We start from the raw sequence: 19,144 nt of genomic DNA, 5'->3' as shown, positions 1-19,144 counted from the left end.
TTAGCATCGATCTAGAGCCAGACAGGCCTGAATTCAGACATTAGCTCCGCTGCTTACTAGCTGTTATGACCTAACCTTGCTGGAGGTTCTTTCTCCCCATCTCTAAAAAGGGGATGCAGCAGTCACGCCCATCTCACAGGCTCATGAGAAAAGCATGACCTGGGCTACCAGCGCAGCCGGCTGTGGGGTCACTCCCTTCATTGGCTGTCGTCATGAACGCCTCACTGCAGATTAACTTGTTCTGTGCATCCCACGCAGTGCTGGGGACACCTCAGGTACAGCAGGACCCCAGCGGGACAGAGACTGGGGCTCCTTTACTGTAGCGATTTCGTGGGAAATGCTCGATAGCTGTGTTTCCAGATTGGTGAGCCGTGGGGGATGTCACTGGCTGGGTAATGGGGTGTGGGTGTGGGCCGTCCCTGCACCAGTGCCCAGAGGCAGCACGTTCTCCAAGGTCAAGCACGACTGGGGCTGAGGGTGAATCCCGATCTGGGAGTTCCCGCATTCTGTATTCTTCTGCAGAACAGAGAGGTCTGCAGTCCTAGATGGGAGGTTAAGATGGCGATGATGGGAAATGTGAGAAGAAAGACTACTTTTTAAGCCATGTGCTATATGCCAGGGACTGTTGTGTGCAATTTAGATCTTTTGGTTTCACTTAAGCCTCACAATAACTCTATGATAGACGTTTTAGGATCCCTGAACGCCCACTGTACATATGAGACACTGAGGTTTCGAGTGTAGCAGTTAAGAAGGAAACTGTCTTTGTCAAGTTCCTGATAAATGGCACACGAGATCAAAAAACAACTCCTTTTCTGGCTATGTAGGTAGTCGCCCAGGATCCCATGGCTGTTAAATGACACGGCTAGGACTCAAACTCAGCTCTCTGAACTCTCCAGTTGTCTCGCAGAAGACATTCAGCACGTCTGAATTCCTGCAGCGCTCACCAATCCCCCTTTTGTACCCACAAGGTGGAGGAGGATGGGCATTTTGCCCGCGCCTCGCTGTAGTGCAGTGAGGGTGGGCACGTAGCTGGGCTTTGTCGCTATGTGCTTGGCTGCCCTGGTCACCATGAGGACACAACCAGAGAGGCCACTGCGGGCGGCAGGGGGCTGTGGTTCGGCCGGCTGCCGTGCCACTCCCATTACACTGGAAGGTTGAGTTCATAGATGGAGGCCAAAGCAGGGACTAGTGGGAGTTCGGTACCTCATGGCCTCAGTCTTCTCAGGGATGAAGATGGGGGGATGGCTTTGAGATCTGAGAGGAGATGGGAGAGGCCCGGGGGCTACTTATCACATGCCCGGCACAGAGCTTGGCATTTTAGATGTCTCCTCCCTTTGAACCCTTAGTGAAATATATACTATTATTTTTTCCTGTTTTATAGATGAAGAAATTGTTCTCTTATTTAAGATAGTCATTTCAAGGACTCCTCAGGTGCATCTGGATTCTGTCGGGTAGTCAAAGATCTTGCTGTTTTCATTGTTTTACACTGAGAAATGCTAGGAACAACTGCTGGAAGAAGTGGCAAACTAACTGGCATGAAAGGAATAGGAAAGGCCTTTGTTTAAATGAGGCAGCGTGAATTTGCTGTAGGTTTGAACCTTTTTTTAAAAATACCATTTATACTCTGTGGAGTGGGGAACAGAGAAGGAGCGAAGAGGACAGTGAAGCCGGCATGTTGAGCATGTTGGGGCGCCTGGGTGGCTCCGTCGGTTCAGTGTCTGCCTTCGGCTCAGGTCATGAATTCAGGGTCCTGGGATCGAGCCCCACATTCGGCTCTCCGCTCAGTGGGGAGCCTGCTTCCCCCTTTCTCTGCCTGCTGCTCCCCCTGCTTGTGCCTCTCTATCACAAGGAAGGAAGGAAGGAAAGAAAGAGAAAGAAAGAAAGAAAGAAAAGTATGTTGAGAGAACCAAGGGAGTTCTTGACATTTCTCAGCCAGGAGAGAGAATGAATGAGCAAGGAAACTGCCCCCAGAGAAGAGAGTGGGGGGTGGGTAAACGTGGGGAGATGCTCTGTTGTTCTGTAGAGTGCCTATTACCACCTGACATAAATGTTTGCAGACTGCCTATCTTTTTAGATGGTACAGAGAACAGGGGTTTTGTTGATTCTGTTCACAGTTTTCTCCCCAGTGTCTAGAAGAGCAGTGACTGACACATAGTAGACAATACAGTTTTATAGATAAACGATGGGGCACCTGGGTGGCTCAGTTTAAGTGTCTGACTCTCCATTTTGGCTCCGGTCATGATCTCAGGGTATTGAGATGGACCCGAGGTGGGCTCCATGCTGGGTACAGAGCCTGCTTGAGCTTCTCTCTCCCTCTCCCCCTCCCCCCACTTAGAAGAAATAAAAATAAGTGAAGGAAGGAAGGAAGGAATGGGCAGTTGAGTTGAGAACAATTTGCAAAAGAGGAAGTAAGCTGGAGAGTTTCTGTTTTCATGACATTGTGGTTGATAATTCCATGCTGAAGATTTCAGTGCGGGCCTGATTCCATAGCACCAGCAATGTGCTCGCAGCTAGACAGTTACACAGCTTTGTGGAGACGGAGCTGGATCGGCCTTTCCCTCCGGGAGCTCCCTGGTTGGGTAAGGAGGCCCACATTTACAAAGATCTAATAGCAGCTATATAAATTAAATGCCGGGGAATCAGACATAGCTGGCCTTAGATAACTCTAGCTGGAAGAAGGAACCTTTATTGATCTGTAAAGCAGGGGCTGAAGTGAAAACACCAGATGTGGGGCAAGTGCAAGGTGTACTCGGGAACTGTGAATGGCCTGTTTGGCCAAGTGCAGGATACCCCGGGGAGTTGGGACGGAACAAGGTGGGATCAGGTGGCGGAGGCCAGGACTGCTGTGGTAAGGAGCCTGTAGTCACCAGACAATGAGGAAGCTGGAGAAAGATTTTGAGCAAAGGAACTAAAGAGAAGGAGAAAGCCTCTATAGCGAAAAGAGCTTTTGCGGTGTGGGAAAAAGAGAAAAGTTCTAATTTGAATGGTAAAAGATGGTTATTGGCATGATAGTTTCTTGACATGGAAATATGAATTAATTTTATTTCACAATGAATTTTGTGAATATGAAGGATGTTTTTCCCTATGAGAATTTTTCCTTTGTAATTTCATGCTGAAGTCAATCAGCAATTCTTATCTTTGGGGTTTGGCAAATAACAACTGCAGGCTTTTAACATGTGTTTTCTGGAAGTGGTTGAATGGAAATGATTACATGGATCCCACTGTCCTTTCTCTATTGTGGTCAGTATTTTCTGAGTGCTCGTTGAGTACAAAGCACAGATAACATTAAGGACTGTCTGGAGAGAACAGAAGGAGGAGGTACCTGCTGCCTTCCTAGCATTTTTAGTCTTAGAGGGGAATGACCGACTGGGATTTTTGCCCTAAGCCAAATACCCCATCTGTATTGGTGAGACTCCCCCCCCACCTCCCCTGCAGTTCAGCAGCCGCCCTGACAGTTTTGGAGGAGGGCGGGGTGTCCAGCCTCTTTAGTTGGACCAGTTGGTGGTGGGAGAGGAGGAGGTGGTGCTGAGAAACATGGGAGTGGTCTTGAAACCCCCCTCCCCAGGGGAAAGAAAGAGGGGGCAGGGAGAAGGAGCAGCACTGGCAAAAGCTCAGGAGACAAAGGGGGAAAAGGAATCAAAGGTGACCATGTTACCTTTTTTGGTGAGTGCTCACCTTATGCTAAGGGTTTAGGCACATCGTGTCCCATAATACTTTCAGGGGTCCTGAGAGGTGGGTTGGCCATCCGACGTGACCAGGGAGAAATTGGAGGCCCCGGGAGGTGCTCTGTTTTGCAGGAGTTCCCTTAGCTCAGAAGGGGCTGGCCAGCAATGATTCCTAACTGCCACTCCTCACACTGGCCCTCTCCTCCCTGGGCTGCAGGAAGGCGGGCCTAGAGGGAGGCTGGTGAGGAGCCCCCAGCCGGCCTGCCCTGGGGAATTTGTGTGGGGTGGGGGTAGGAATGAGGGAAGGGCAGGGGAGCAAAGGAGAGCCTGCCCGGGGGGACATCCCTGAAGGAGGAGCCGGTGTTTGCTGCTGGAAGGTTGTCTGTCCTCTTGGTGCATTTGCAGGCCTCTCTGTAGGCCTGTCTGTAGGCCTGTCGGCTCTGCCACTTCATCTTTCAGGCCACCAGCTTCCTCAGTCGTGTGCACAGTTTGCTCCAGTTTAGACAGATGCCTTTCCTTCGCTCATTCTGCCCACATGTGTTGACATCTGGCTTCTCCTTTATCCTGTCCTGCCTCCACAGACTGGGATTTCAACCTGGAGCACAGTCCTAGTCCTTGAGCGCGTGGTGCAGATGCCGGCTGACTCCAGAGTCCCCCGTGAGCTGGGGTGAGCTGGAGATGCCGAGAAGCTGGTTGTCACCTCTCCGTTCTGGTCCTGCCTCCACTGAGCTGTCCGCCTTTGAGGGAAGACCAGAGAGTTGTTCAGATCTGGCTGATTGAGCAACGCACTTTTTTTTTTTTTTTTTGACTATTATAAAAGTTTATTTAACAAAAAAAATTCAATATGAGAATGCACACGACCTGAATTTTATATTGTAGGGAGACAGGTACTATGGAGAGGGGACATGTGGAAGCAGTTGATTCTTCTGATGAACACAGCCGTTGTTTACGCTCATTCCACGGCTTCTAACGTGATCATACTATTTCCTCATACTACCACCATCCCAGTATTGTTGCCATCTCCACACATTCGTCTATCACAAGATTCATAAACGGATCGAAGCCCCACAATATTCCTTGGACATGTCTGCCACCATTTAATTTCAATGATAATTTCTTGCCCATAAATATTTTCAACTCGGGAAGGTGAGCTTTTTGCTCATGGTGTCTACTTGGCGAGCTCAAAGATACCTCCAAACGGAATTTGTGGCATCCCTCACCAACTCAGGGCTTTCTCGTTGTGTCAGGCTAGGTATTGTCAGACTGCACGGACTTAAGTCCTTTTCCAGGACAGGCCCTGCAGCATCTGACACTGAAGGCTCTTTGGTGCACTCTGTCATCCTGAACGCATTTCCTTTCCCAGTAGAAAAGCTTCAGATAGAAATGAACCCCCAAGACCTCAAAACGTCCATTTTCCACCTGAGTGGCCCCAGGTCCCAGAACCACTACGATGCTCGTGCCCCATGCGTCCTTTTAAGTCGGCCCCTGAACATTTTATGGTATGGTTGTAACTGCAGAGAGTGAGGGAGCTTGATACATGTCCTCTCGAAATCCTGTTAAGTATTTGTAGTCAGACCTGGGTGGTGAACCTTCTGCCGTTTCCCTCTGACGTGCAGGAAGCTTGCGCAGAGCCAGGCAGCGCTGCCTCAGCTGTGCGGACCTCTCCGGCCCCACACTCGAGTCTGATCGCGACACTGAGAACCTCAGTCTCCCTGGCATTCTTATTAGTTTGCATTCCGCTTTCTATAGTTAGAAGAGAGGGGGAGAAATAGGTTAACGCTCAAGTCACTGGAGGCTGAAAAGTTCATTTCTTTAAAGGACTAGTCGGTGTGCTCCTGGGACCATCCCAGTGTGCCCAGGAATCACCTCTGCTGTGCGAGTGCGGCCTGCTCTTGACCAGAGCAGAGCTCAGTCCCATGTCACTGTGCTGGCTCAGCCTGGGGCGCGAGAGGCTGAGGATTTGCTTCCTGTGAGTTGAGCTTGCTTTCGTGTGATGTGGTGTCTGTTCTTGTGGTACAGCCTGCCTCCTGCGTGCTCTTGTTGTGCGGCTAGGACGCTGCTTGCACAAACGAGAGCTCCCTTGTCGTGTCCAGAGGCTCCCCTCTTTTCTCCCAGTCCCCCCGCCTTAGCTGTCTGAGTATTTGTCTTGGATATGCTCTCATGTGCCACTGGATTCCCAGCACTCCGAGTGGGCCTTCCTGGGGTGGGGAGCCTGGGCGCTGCCTCTGTGGATGGGACTCCGGGTGGGGACCTTGGGCTGGGTCCTGCTGTCCGTCGCTTGGACGGGGCTGAGTCAGGCAGCATGGCCTGGTGGAAAGGGCCTGACTGCGGGCATTCCACAGGGACAGGCTTTGAGTGTGAACCCCAGCTCTGCTGTTTCCTGCCCGCCCTTGAGTGCGATGCTTCATCTCTCTAGGCTGCGTTTGCTGTGTCTGTGCAACAGGGAGGCACATTACTAATTATTAGTGATGGTGTACATTAATACATGATACAGTGATAGAGTAATACTTTGTGGGGTTGCTTTGAAAGTTAAGTGACAAGCTCTAGCAAAGAGTAGCCTCTCAATAAATTTAATCAACAATATTAATAATAACCACCACTGTACTTAGGCATTTGCTTTCTTTTCTCAGCAATAAAGTAGAAAGAATCATAGTTCAGGATTTGAATACTGGCTCTCCAAATTAGCTCTCATTCCCTAGCAATAATAATGAAAAGAGTTAATACTTTACTGAAGAAATCACATACGCTAAATGCATGGCCTCTTAACTGTATGGCATTCCTGAGGCAGGTACTGTCATCACCCCCATCTTACAGATAAGGAAACCGAGGGCCAGAGAGGCTAAATTACACACCTAAGGTGACACCGTAAAAAAAAGGAGGGAGGGGCTCCTGGGTGGCTCAGTGGGTTAAAGTGTCTGCCTTTGGCTCAGGTCATGATCTCAGGGTCCTGGGATCGAACCCTGTATCGGGCTCTCTGCTCAGCGGGGAGCCTGCTCCCCCCTCTTTCTCTGCCTGCCTCTCTACCTACTTGTGATCTCTCTCTGTCAAATAAATAAAAAAATCTAAAAAAAAAAAAAATTACGTTAAAAAAAAAGGAGGGAGACTAAGTGAAAATATGGGCTTTTTAGATTCTAAAGCTGGTAGTCATAATTAATAGCTTCTGTTACTCGGCAAGGAAAGAATAAGTCTCAGTGGAACACTGAATGTAGTGGTGCTGAACCGGAAGTCGAGGCAGTCTGCACCCTGACATACAGGAGGTAGCTTCGTATCAGCAGGAGTGATCGGGGGAGCCTTGCCAGGCACAGCACCCCTGAGCCGCCCTCCTGCTCTGACTTGTTCTCAGTCTGACATGGTTTCCTCTGCCTCTTGGTCTAAGCAGCAGACCTGCCTCGACTGCAAGAAAAATTTCTGCATGACCTGTTTGAGCCAAGTGGGGAACGGGCCCCGCCTCTGCCTCCTCTGCCAGCGAGTCCGAGCCACCGCCTTTCAGCGGGAGGAGCTCATGAAGATGAAGGTGAAAGACCTGAGGGACTATCTCAGCCTCCATGACGTCTCTACCGACATGTGCCGGGAGAAAGAGGAGCTGGTGCTCCTGGTGCTTGGCCAGCAGCCTGTAATCTCTCAGGAGGGCAGGACTCGCGCCCCCACCCTGTCCCCGGACTTCCCCGAGCACCAGGCCTTCCGGACGCAGCCTCAGGCCAGCACAGTACCTCCTACCTCGGCGAGACTGCCCTCTTCGCCCGCACAAGCCACCTCTGTGCCCCCCGCCCAGGCTCAGGAAAGCCAGCAGGTACGCCCGGGTTGCAGGGCCTGCCCGTCCCCGCCGCTGTGCTGGCTCAGCTGGCTCCCCTGCCTGCATTTGGGGGGTGGGGGCAGCGTCTCGATTGTGTGAGGCCCTTCTGCCTCCTGATGCAGGAATGTCTTCTGGGCCTGTTTGGGTTTTTTTTTCCCGAGATGATCATGCACAGTACCAGGTATTTTTGTGGTTTCTGTATGTTTTTGATACGAACCTATCCCAGCTAGTCCTTTTTTTAAACTCACCATTCCAGTAGTATTTTGAGAAAACTCATGTCAACTCTCCAGACTTGTTCTGTTCGGGCTGGCCTCCTGCTCACCTTTGCTGTGGTCCTCTGTAACGGACACAGGGCACAGAGGGAGGGCAGGGAGAGCGGGGGGCACGGCTCCTGTGGCCAGTCGCCGCTTGGGTCAGGTCATGGTCGGCATGACGTTGAACGGTAGTTGCCTGGTCATCGTCCCAGGGGCCTCCGGAATGGTCAGCGAAGAGCAGCCCATTCTCTGAACTGCGAGCCCGGCATGGGGTGTGTGGAACGGTGGGCGCCATCAGAAGGGCCCTGTGAGAGGGGCGCTAGACGCGCAAACCGGCTCCCGGGTTTGAGAGAGACCGAGAGACGTATGCAGTGTGTGAGGACTGGTGGCGTCCTGTAGACAGACTTCAGTGCCTCAGTGACCCTCCAGTGTATACGGCTTGGGCTGTGGCCGGGGCATTCGGACCTCGAGGATCGGGTTTCCACATCCAGTCTGTTGCTGTTTGGTGGCCTTGGGCCAGCTCTGAGCCTTCAGCACTGAAACAGGGTCAGTAGCCCCAGGGCACTTTGGCTCCTGCCAGGCCCTCAGGAGGGCGGGCCTGTGGGGCAGCACGTCTGAAAAGCCGTGAGCTCCTTCCAGCTGGCACTGCCCTACCTAGTGTTGTCTGCTCCCCTGCACGCCATGGCTGGCTGCTGCCTCTGGCTTATGACCCCTCCCTTGTCAGGACTGGGCCCCTGATTCAGCTCTGGTGGGCGTGGAGGCATAAAAGGCCAGGGCGATGCATCCTTCACCTGTGGGGACTTGTCAGCTCCCTGGGCACCTGTGCTGTGCTCTCTCCCAGCCCCAGGTGAACTCTTCCTGATGCTTGGCTCTGTCTGCCTCCTGTGCAGCGTCCCCGCCTCAGCGCGGTGGAGCGCTCCTCTCTGCTTTTGGGGAGCCCAAGGAGTAACTTGAGGAAATTGTTTTTCCCTAAAGAACCTTCCGGTGGATTTTTCAATGAAAGCAGTGGGTTTGAAACTTCCTGATGCTCACCAGAAATTCCAGACTGCACCCACAGGACCCATGCATGCGCCAGATCTCATCGGGTCCTTCCATGGTACTTTCAGAGGGCCTTGGTGTCTGCTCGCGTCCATGCTGCTGAGATCTGCATTTGTCAAGCCAGGAGAACAGGCGTGCGTGGGGAGGTCAAGTGGCTTGCGCAGGCTACCCGCACCTAGGATGCACATCTGCCCGGGGCGCCTGCTCCCCCAGATTTCTTTCCCTGACCCCTGGTGTCCTGGCAGTGGTTGCTAGGGAAGGAGGTGGGTGGAATAAGCAAAATTTTGGGCAGATAAAATTTGAGGGATTTTAATTTAGCCAGTGGGCGAACTGAAGAGACAAGAGCATGCTTTGTAGTGGGAGATCCGGTTTCCCCTTCCTGGGAAGAAAAGTACTTAAAGAAGCCATCTACTTAGGAACAGGTTAGACTCGCAGAGACTTTGTACTCCAGGGCGACACCTGGGGGACTGGTGGGTGCCTCGTCTCGATAAAGCTAAGGGGAAACTAGAGGTGTTGACGAAGACACTTTTGGACGCACCCCCATACATGTACGCTCTGTGTGCTCTTCTCACCACTTGGCATTGTGGATGATGGTGGGGATTTCTGCTTCCATTTCCTTTGTAATTATTTGCCTCTTCTTGACCGGCTCTGTGTTAGGCAACCTAATATGGGCTGAGTGGTTGGGGCCACAGATAACTGGTTTCCTGGACTATTCCCTTATTGGTGTTCCGAGAGTCTAGAGAAAAGGCCTGTGAGCTCAGACATGTCTTTGCTGCAGGCTCACACCAGACCCTTTACCTGGAGGGTAAAGAAGAGATGAAAAGGGTCTAGTGAAGGGGTTTGTGGCTTAAATGGTGATGGGATGAGGAGGCTCACAGTTTGAACTACTATTTGGCAAAACTTTTTGCGAAGGTAAAATTCTAAACTCCTTAAGTGTAAGACGTCTATGTCTTTATAGTTTTAGGCTAATAGATTCTTATGTGCATTAAAATAATTTTTTTTATCAGGTTTCAAGATCGTTCTTAGTAACAGTGTGCACTGCTGATTGGAGCCATTTCTAGAATGTGAGAGCAGTGACTGGATGCAGGAGAGGGAGCAGAGTGGTGAGGGTCTGAGAACTGTCTCAGGGAAGCCAGGGAGATGTAGCTTGGAGTCAGGAAGACACGGTATGGACACTCTAAGAAAATAGTGGACATTACTGATAGGGGCAGAGCCCAGGACGGTGAGTGGGAGTTACAGGGAGGGCGGTCTGGGCTCAATGTCCAGGAGAAGCCGGATGGCAGTTCGAGAGCAGTCCCGCAGTGGCATGCATATGTGCTCTTCCTCTCGCTCCCGACTGTTCGAGCGGAGACCACATCGACCGTGACTGGCTGCTCATGCCATTCTGGTGGGGAGCACAGTTAGTGACCTTCTTGTTTTAGAGTTGAAATCTGTTTGTGTTGTGTCTCTGCCCAAGAAAGTCAGTATTAAGGAGCAGGCTTCTGTAATGCTGTTGTTCGAGACACCAGATTCCTGGGGAAATGGGAACATGTTTGGATGTGGAATGAGCTGGGCAGAGGCCCACACTGTGTGAATCTCTGGGGCATCTCTGTGCATGTGATGGCACCTTTCTCTTCCCACAGGCCAATGGCCATGTGTCTCAGGACCAAGAGGAACCTGTCTACCTGGAGAGCACAGCCAGAGCACCTGCTGAGGAGGAGACCCAGGTGGGGCCTGTGCTCCGGTCTGCGCCTTTGCGTTTGCTCTTTCTCTGCTGGTATTAGGCTGTGAATAGGCCCCTTGCAGCAGACTCAGAGGTGGTGAAGAATCTGTGTGTGGTGATAGTCCTACATTCAGTTCTGCTTTCAGGGGTGGGACTTAGTGTTAGCTTTCCACGTTAGCCTCTGAAGCTGTCAGTCATTAGGGCAGAGTGGTGAGCTCACAGTGGAGACCAGGGAGCTTCATGGCCCCTTAGTTTCTAGGGTCTTGGCTTGCTGTAAGCTGCCACAGGGCAAGCTGCTGGTGCTGCTGTGCAAATCTTGTCCTGCTGCTAGCACACAGTAACCATCGTCGGGGAAAGAGGTCAGAGAATCAGGAGGAAGGCTGCGTGGGAGTTGGGCCTCAGCCGTGGTAGGGCAGTCAGATGCTACCGCCAGCGGGGCGGCGAAGCCATGGTCGAGGGTGCGTACAAAGGAGTGCTCACCAGGGAAGTCTGCATCTCCCACAGGGAAGTCTGCATCTCCCACAGGGAAGCAGAAGTCTGTCCAGGGAGGAGAGGAGAGGCCAGCACCGTGCTCGCTGGCTTCTTGCGCTGCTACATTCAGTCCTTACAGGACCTAGTGCAGCAGGACTGCCAGGTCTCCTGTATGGACGCGCAGATAGGCTGAGGGAGGTGAGCAACTCGCTCCGTAGTGTTTAGCATCAGTCCGAGGAGGAGTCAAAATCAGGGCCATGGGACTCACACTGGTGCCTCTTCTACTCGTCACACCGATCGGTTGGTTGGGGGCTGGCTGTGCCCGAGCCCAGGCCCACGGGTCAGGAAGAGACTGTGGTCTCTTAGGCTCTGCAGAGCGCCGCGCCGGGTTTCTTCCTGCCTCTGCTCCTGCTCTTCTTGAGGTCAGTCCCCTTGGGCACGGCCTGGGGAATGCTCTGGGGTCCTCGGAGAGAGAGCTGGGGAGGGGGAAGCTGAGCCCACCAATCCCACCGTTGCCATTGCAGTCTGTCGACTCAGAGGACAGCTTCGTCCCGGGCCGGAGGGCCTCCCTGTCTGACCTGACCGACCTGGAGGACATCGAAGGTCTGACCGTGCGGCAGCTGAAAGAGATCCTGGCGCGCAACTTCGTCAACTACAAGGGCTGCTGCGAGAAGTGGGAGCTGATGGAGAGGGTGACGCGGCTGTACAAGGACCAGAAGGGGCTCCAGCACCTGGGTGAGGCGCTGCCAGGCGGCACGGCAGCATCGCCCTGACTAGGTTTCTGTGCTTTTGGCCGAGCAAGCAGTCACCTTCCACCCTGGCACCGGCTAATAGCTGCCCTCTGAAGTTGAGTGCTGGGGCCAGGCTAAGCCCCGTAAACATTTATCCAGTCCTCAGAGCTGCCTGTGAAATAGGCATTATTAGCAGTTTTTTTTTTTTTAAAGATTTGAGGGAGAGAGAGAATACGAGCACAAGTAGGGGGAGGGGCAGAGGGAAAGGATCTTGAGCAGACTCCTTCCTGAATGTGGAGCCCAACATGGGGCTCATGACCTGAGCTGAAACCAAGAGTGGACGCTTAACTGACTGAGCCACCCCGGCGCCCCTAGCATTACCCTTTTATTGTAGAGCCCGGGTTTGCACTGAAGAGTTCCTGGACTGAATCTGTAGCCTTTCCCACCTCGTGCCACCCCGCCATAACCGCTAGCACCACAGCAATGCTGTTCTCAACAGCTGGGAGATGAGGAAATGAACCCATGGTACGAGGGAAATACAGATATGCTGCCTGAGCCTGGGCTTTCCCTATGGTCGTTTCCCAAAGCATTCGACACGGTGTCATTTTCCGGCGATGCCCAGTAAGATGTCTGGGTTTGTGGTTAAATAAGTTTGGGGGGAAAAACTAGGTCTCTAGGGTAGATAGTAAAGGCAGAGAAATTCTACAGAAGAGGAGTGTGTTTAACTTTAATGGTTGAAGTACGATTTCAGGCTCTCCTATCCCACTGGTTCGTCAGAGTTGACGATGTCTGACCAGTCATCTAGTCACGGACTCACTTTTCCCTTTGGGGTTGTCCCCAGGATCTCCAGAGTTATGAGGTCCTGGGGGAATAGGACATGGCCCCACCTGGGAACTTCATCCCGACTTCTTGGCTGACTGGAACAGACAGTTCCTTTCTCCTTGCCTTTAATGTGGGCTTCAAGTGACATAGAAGGGTACCGTGCCCATACAGTACTGCCCACTTGGCAGTGTTGTTCATGTGAACCGGTGGAGTTCCTTTTTCTAAGAGCAGACCAGACATATCAGCACGGGCTGTGCGTGAGCACTCAGCACGTGAGAGGAGGGCAGGCGTCTGGCCGGGCTCTTGGCCAGCCTGGTTCCCAAGCAGGGAAGCAGTCCGACTGCAAAAGTTAGGCTGGTTGGAGACTTTCCTTACCTCTTCTCTCTCTTTCCTTTTCAGTGTGTGGTGCTGAAGACCAAAACGGTATGTAGTTGCTTCTGCTTGGGACCATGCTTAGGCTCTGAGCTCTTGTGTCTTTCCCTTCTGCCAACCCTGCTTCCTCTTAAAAGTCTAAGAATTCTGAGCATACTGGCATCCACAGAGAGAACTGGGGGAAATGCACAGAGAAGCAGGGCTTCTCAGCATCTTTAAAAATTCTCATTCTTGCCTTGCTGGGAAGGGTGAAGAGTGGCAGCTGACCCGGGGCAGATTGATTTGCAGGTCTTTGGGTTGCCAGAGCTCAGGAGCAAGCATTTGTAAAACATTTAACAAAGTGAGTGGTGGTATGTGTGACCTTCAGTTCATTTTTCATACCTCTGCTGCTATGGCACTCCTTCCCCTATGGTTTTCACTCCATCGTCATCTGAGGAGAGGGTCTCTGAGCCTTGTTTGTACAGGGCTGGGCGGTGGCTAGAGCTGCTCTGGGGACTGAATAGGAAAGGGATCACTTGTGTGCTTTCTGGGCACAAGGCGCATCTACCACCTCAGCTGCTACACCCCCACCTGTGTGCTCGAGACCACCACAGGAGCTTCAAGGACCCCAGGACTCACTGCAGGCATCCAGCTGGGTCCAGGCCTCATTTCTTTTTGAAAGCTTCAAGGCTATATGGTTGTGAGCTCTTCCCCCGAGAAAGAATGTCCTCAGAGTAGTGTTGGGGGCCTGCAAACCATTTTAAAACTTTCAGAAGACTCCAAGTTTGTTATTTGGCAAAATGGCCTTTTGCTCAGAATGGGGCAGAGTCTTCCAGCTGATAAATCCCGAAGCCTCCCCTAAGTGCGGACTTTCTGAAGAGTCCAGGAAGTAGGAGAAAATGCCAAGCAGCAGAGGACAGAGAATTCCCCTGTGGAGTGGGACAGGTGACTGGTATGAAACCAGTTCCCTACTTGTGGCTCCCTGGTTCAGGCTACCATTGAAAGATTTTACTATTTTTAGACGAGAGAGCCAGAGCAAGCGAGCAAAGGCGCACATGCATGCACACACAGGGCAGAGGGAGGGGCAGAGGGAGAGGGAGAGGATCTCAAGCCGAGTCTGCACTGAGCATGGAGCCCCACCTGGGGCTTCAGGCTACCATTTAAAACATGCTAGGGATGGCTAGGTTTTTGGACATGAAGGTTCTTCTGTGTTTGCACTAAAGTATCATACTTTAGTGGGCCAGACGCTCTGTACCTCCTTGCTCACATAAGCCAGCTAGAAGTTATTGAGAATTCTGTGCACTGGGCAGTTAATACTAATTTGATAGTCCCTGTCCTCAGGCCACTTGCCTAGGAGGCCTGCCTGGATTCAAATCCTGGCTCTGCTTAGTAGCTGTGTGTCCGTGGGCCAGCCACTTAACTCCTTGGCCTCAGTGGCCTCATCTATAAGGTACCTACTTCATAGTTTTCACAAGGATTCAAAAAGAGTTAAATATGCAAAACTCTTAGGACCCTGCCTGGCACAGACTTCCACAAATGTGAGCTGTTACGACTCCCTTGAGAGATGTTCATTTATCAGACATTTTGAGAACACGTACCACATGATTGGCATTTTAGAGATTCAAAGAGGAAGATCTGACCTCAGAGCATCTAACAAATGCTAAGTATATAGTTGCAGAAATCAAGCAAATTGGTTGAATTAAGGAGCTCGAAGAGTCGTGGGGGAGCTCAATAGTTAAGCCCTTTTAATCCCATGTTGAGAAGCTGGTGTGGGGGGAGCACAGAAGAGGGAGTTGTAATCTCTGCTGGGCTCTTCCGCTAGGCAGCCTTCTCAGAGGAAGCCCTGGGGAAGGCTGGGGGACAGCACACGGAGGGAGCCCCCAGGATCCTTGGCTGTATTCAGTTGGGGATATGTTGACTGAGAAGCCTTGCGATCCTTCAAGAACCATTCACTACAGTTCCGATCGTATCACACTTTTTGGAACCAGTTTTTATCTTTTCAGCATGTTCGGCCTCGGGGGATAATGAGTCCCTAAGTGCCACTTACTCACCATATTACAGCCGCAACTCTTTGAAGCTTTGAGGACTTTGCCTTATTTAGCTGTCCTCTTCTGGGTTGTATTTGATCTCTAAGTACTTTATTATCCACATCTGCAGCCTGGCCAGGAGAGGTGGGGCTGGTTCCTGGAGTTCTAGCTGAGGGCAGTGTGTGGATTTGGGGTGTCCTCAGCACACCCTCAGCATGCCCCTTCTCTCTGTCCCCCTGCTGCCCCCTGCACTTACAGTCTCCTCTCCCTGCCGCCCCTCCCCCCGCCAGGTGGAGCAGTGCCGCCCAGCATGGAGGAGAACCTGTGCAGGATCTGCATGGACTCGCCCATTGACTGTGTCTTGCTGGAGTGCGGTCACATGGTCACCTGCACCAAGTGCGGCAAGCGCATGAATGAGTGTCCCATCTGTCGGCAGTATGTGATCCGAGCCGTGCACGTCTTCAGATCCTGAGGGCCGGTGCCGGCTTCTTCAGTGCCTTACAGGGACAGAGCTGGAAGGGTCTGGGCTCCAGAAAGACCAGCTTGCAGAGGGGCAGGCTAACAAGAGAATCTGCAAGCAAAGATGCGGTCACCTCTGGGCATGCCTGTCCCACCTCGGCGGCGCACCTCTTGGCTGGCGGAGCCCGAGGCCGGTGGGAACTGGTACAGATCGTGTGGGCAAGTCCCTGTTCCAGTGATCTTGGGGTAATGATGGTAATTGACGAAGAGAGGATTTTCCAGAACTTGGACCAGATTTTCCTCCCTTCCTCTGTAAACCTAACAGTTTCCCCCTTCCCCCTGTACCCCGGCCATCCCTGAGCCACCTGTGTTCCAGCCGTCAGAGGTCCTGGTAGAAATGGTTCTCTTCCTCCCCAGCACATTTGGGTTTATTTCTGGTCTCTGGCTTTCTGTGCTTTAACCAGCTTTGCTAGTCTCTTGCTACATTGCCTAAAATTTGTTTCTTCAGACCAAAAAGATGTTAGCTTACCAGACCAATAGTGATCCTCCTTAGGACTAGATCTGGACCAGTAAACCTTTTCTCTGGTGAGAAATGAAACACGAATGCTATTGGAAAATTGCAGAGTCATTTAGAGTTGCTTCCTGAAGTGCTGGGATTGGAAGCGAGGAGTCTCCTGACTGAACCTTGGGAGGCCGCAAAGCATCTGCAGGGAAGCTTAAGTCTGTGTGAGAGATGGCACGGGCATCGAGCTCTGGTGCTCTTGGGCCTGTGCGCCACCCTGGATTTTAGTTTACAAGAAAAGGGAAAGTTTTGGGTGGAAACTGCTTAATTTTGACTTCTCCAACACAAAGGAATTGCAGACCACTTTCCCCTGGGAATGAAGTCCCTCTCCCACGGAGGTTTTAAACATGGTCTCACCAAGGCACAGAGACTAAGGCGAAGAGCCTTGCTCTTCTCTCGCCACACTTCTCATGAAGTTCCTGGAGACCGGAACTGAACACCTAAGGGGTATTGGAGGATACTGGATGGGACTGGATTCAACCCTGGGGCAGACAGCTGCAAGTCTTGATTCCCTAGGTTAGCGGGGACTCCCTGCTCCCATTTCCTTCCTTAGCCTACTGATTTGAGGGGAGGTCTAGAAGAAGCATATTCTCCAGCCCTCTTAGGGTGGGTCTACCACTGGAAGAGCCAAAGGGCTTAAGTTTGCTGGAGCAGCAAGGCCAAGAACATGTGGTATCAGAAGAGCTGTGTGTGCTGCCGTTCCCCGGGGGTGAACTACACAATCCCTAAGCTCCAGAGGGCCTTAGCAGACCACTTGCTACCTTTTCCCCCTGCTGTGCAAATTCTCACAGACTGGAAGCAGTCAGGACTTTGGAAAACAGTGGGAAACCTCCAGGGGGACCTGCTTATTGGTACAGACATACTTAGGCCTCCCCCCACCAACCACTATTCCCCTTCGGAAGAACGAAATTATTTCATAAAGCAGTTGTCGGTTGCACACTAGGCCACTTACCTTGACATTACACCAAGTCCTGGATGATCTGATTCTGGGACAGCCTTTGTAGGAATCGGGGGAATCGAGAGCGAGGTCTGCGATGAGGACCTTTCACTCTTCTGCTGGACAGTACCCACTACCGTTTACAATGCCTGCCAGCTTAGCAGAGGATTCAGCTGCTTCTCGATTCCACTGTAACAGGTGTGTGTGTGTATATATACACATATATATGCAACTTAGTTACGATCTAGCAATAACTTCAGGGCAGAAGCTGGCTCTCTCCCTACTTAAAACCTGCTTTCACTGCTGAGGCCTTACCTCTCCTACCTCCCACATTCCCTCCTAGACAGAAGTTAAAAATAATATCCTGAAGGTTGGTTAGTAACCTCAGTAAGAATTAGAACGGCTATCATTTGCTCATTTTGGAGAAAAAACTTGCCTTTAAGTCTTTTGATCTCGGTGAAGGTTTCCATTCAGGAAAAAAGATGTCAAACCACCCTGATTTGTTGTTCATCATTATTACACCAAATAAAGGCTGGGAATTCCAAGATCCCATTTCAGTTACTATCCAATCTAGGTGGAAAACTTGATTTTTATCTCCAAGTGCTCTCCCTTGCCCCTCATGGATCCTTGGTCTTAATTATCATGAAACATCTTAATTCTTCCAATTATTCCATAGCTTTGGCTGTGATCGTTTTGAGACTTGTTTTAAGACTTGGGAGAGCTGACTGGTTCTCAGTACCCTGGAAGAGCTGGATCCAAGCTCGTACCCAGAAGCTGTGCAGGAGTCTGCACAATATATATTGTATAAAATTTGTTGAAATCTTTCAGATGTGAATGTGGTATTTCAAGTGGCTTATATTAAGATTCTCTCAGACTTACGTGGGTGTTAAACCCAGATGTGTATTTTTTGTTACAGAGCTCTGCTTTATAATTTTATAATAAAATTTCACTGGAGATACCTGTCTGATCTGGTGGGAGGACACCAGAGGTCAAGACTGACAGAGCTGAGGGCCCACAGGCTGAGCCCAGGCTCTTGACAGACTGCATTACTTGTGGAGGTGCCTGGGCCAGGTGGCCATGTGGATACTCCTGTTGAACAGATGAGGAAATGAAGTTCAGCAGTGTTTTGACTTGTTCAAGATCTCACAACTAGTATGTGGGAGCTGCCATGGAACAGCCTAGAAGAGGATGGTAGCTGTGTAGCGAAAGGACCAGCTTTAGCACTAAAGAAGAAATTACAAGTGAGATCAGACATTGATACTGACCTTGTAGAGATGGGCCTTAGAGATGTGGGTAGAAAGGAATCTGAGGAGAGCCAATGTGTTCAGTTAAGTCTTCAGGTAACCCCAGGGATGGAAGCTTCTGGATACAGCTGTACAGTTGGTGTGGCTCAGAGGTTGACCCAGCCCAGCTGTGTGGCACAGGCCTGTGTGGGGAGAGCTAGATTATGTGCAGATCTGCCTTGGGACTTGAGGCGAGAAGAGGAAACAATCTTGCCTGGAGGCAGTAAGGGCTGAGGTTAAGCTGCAGCATTCTGTCCTCTACTGGGCACCCAGGACGACCTACTGTCCGCTGTCAACCAGCAGCATGTAAACAAAGGTCCAAAGGTGGGCAGGCCTTGAGCACTGTGCTGGGGAGGTTTAAGATGCTGTTGCCTGGTGGGGGCAGGGCACGGAAATACAGAATTGTATAGACAGTATAATCTCGGCAGCAGAGAACACTCCTGAGGAAGACCAGAAGGAAAGAGACCTAACACCTTCAACAGGGAATTGGAGAGAGCACCCAACGAGGCCAGAAAGGGCCTCTGGGCCAAACTCATTACTGAGCTGCTCCCCAGTGGCTGGCAGGGCCCTGGTGCTGCGAGCGTGCATCCTAAGTGTAAGCCACATGTCAGGACAGGTGGGGCTGGGTCTGGGGCAGTGGGGTCAAAGGGCAGGGGCAGTGTCCTCTGGCAGAATGCCAGGGGGGATGCTTTGTTCTGCTGCCCCATCTGGCAGCTTGGCTTGAGGAGGCTGGAGAGGGGGATGGAAATTTATGTAGGTCAGTGCTCAAAGCAGTGGCTTTTGTCTCTGCAAAGGAGAGAATAAAGGGAGTCTTATTCTCCGTACTCTCGCTAGACTGAATGGTGCCTATTCAAAAACACCAGTGTGCTGGGCCAGTCAGGGCAGTACCAATCCCTCCTGCTCCCTCTTCCCAACACATCTTAACGGGCAGGTAGAGACCCCCAGATCGGGTTAGGGCTGGCCTCTAGTCTGACTAGCAGCCTCCCAGTAGAATACTGGCTTAGTTGAGCACCCTGGAGGAGGTAGTGGTACTCCATCTTACAGGCCCA

At 51.6% G+C, this 19,144-nt stretch overlaps 1 protein-coding gene and 1 pseudogene across 7 annotated transcripts in view; one reads left to right on the top strand and one right to left on the bottom strand.

Annotated features, from left to right (window-relative positions):
* The window catches only part of RFFL (ring finger and FYVE like domain containing E3 ubiquitin protein ligase), a 62,892-nt gene extending 47,063 nt beyond the window's left edge, over positions 1–15,829 (top strand). For 6 of the 7 annotated variants that reach the window (XM_032843307.1, XM_032843301.1, XM_032843302.1 and 3 more), the window contains 5 exons: positions 7,045–7,455; positions 10,373–10,456; positions 11,448–11,658; positions 12,876–12,899; positions 15,145–15,829. In XM_032843307.1, the coding sequence (XP_032699198.1) occupies positions 7,078–7,455; positions 10,373–10,456; positions 11,448–11,658; positions 12,876–12,899; positions 15,145–15,326 (879 nt within the window). In that variant the 5' untranslated portion in view covers positions 7,045–7,077 and the 3' untranslated portion in view covers positions 15,327–15,829. The remainder of the gene's footprint in view (positions 1–7,044; positions 7,456–10,372; positions 10,457–11,447; positions 11,659–12,875; positions 12,900–15,144) is intronic. The other variant, XM_032843306.1, reaches the window with a different exon arrangement.
* LOC116858500 lies at positions 4,555–4,814 on the bottom strand (annotated as a pseudogene).
* Positions 15,830–19,144: the final 3,315 nt, after the last annotated feature.

This window comes from Lontra canadensis, unplaced genomic scaffold (assembly GCF_010015895.1).
Source record: "Lontra canadensis isolate GAN:19392208 unplaced genomic scaffold, GSC_riverotter_1.0 scaffold137, whole genome shotgun sequence".
Taxonomy (NCBI): domain Eukaryota; kingdom Metazoa; phylum Chordata; class Mammalia; order Carnivora; family Mustelidae; genus Lontra; species Lontra canadensis.
The sequence above is the reverse complement of the archived record's forward strand: the minus strand, read 5'-3'. Positions and strand labels throughout refer to the sequence as shown.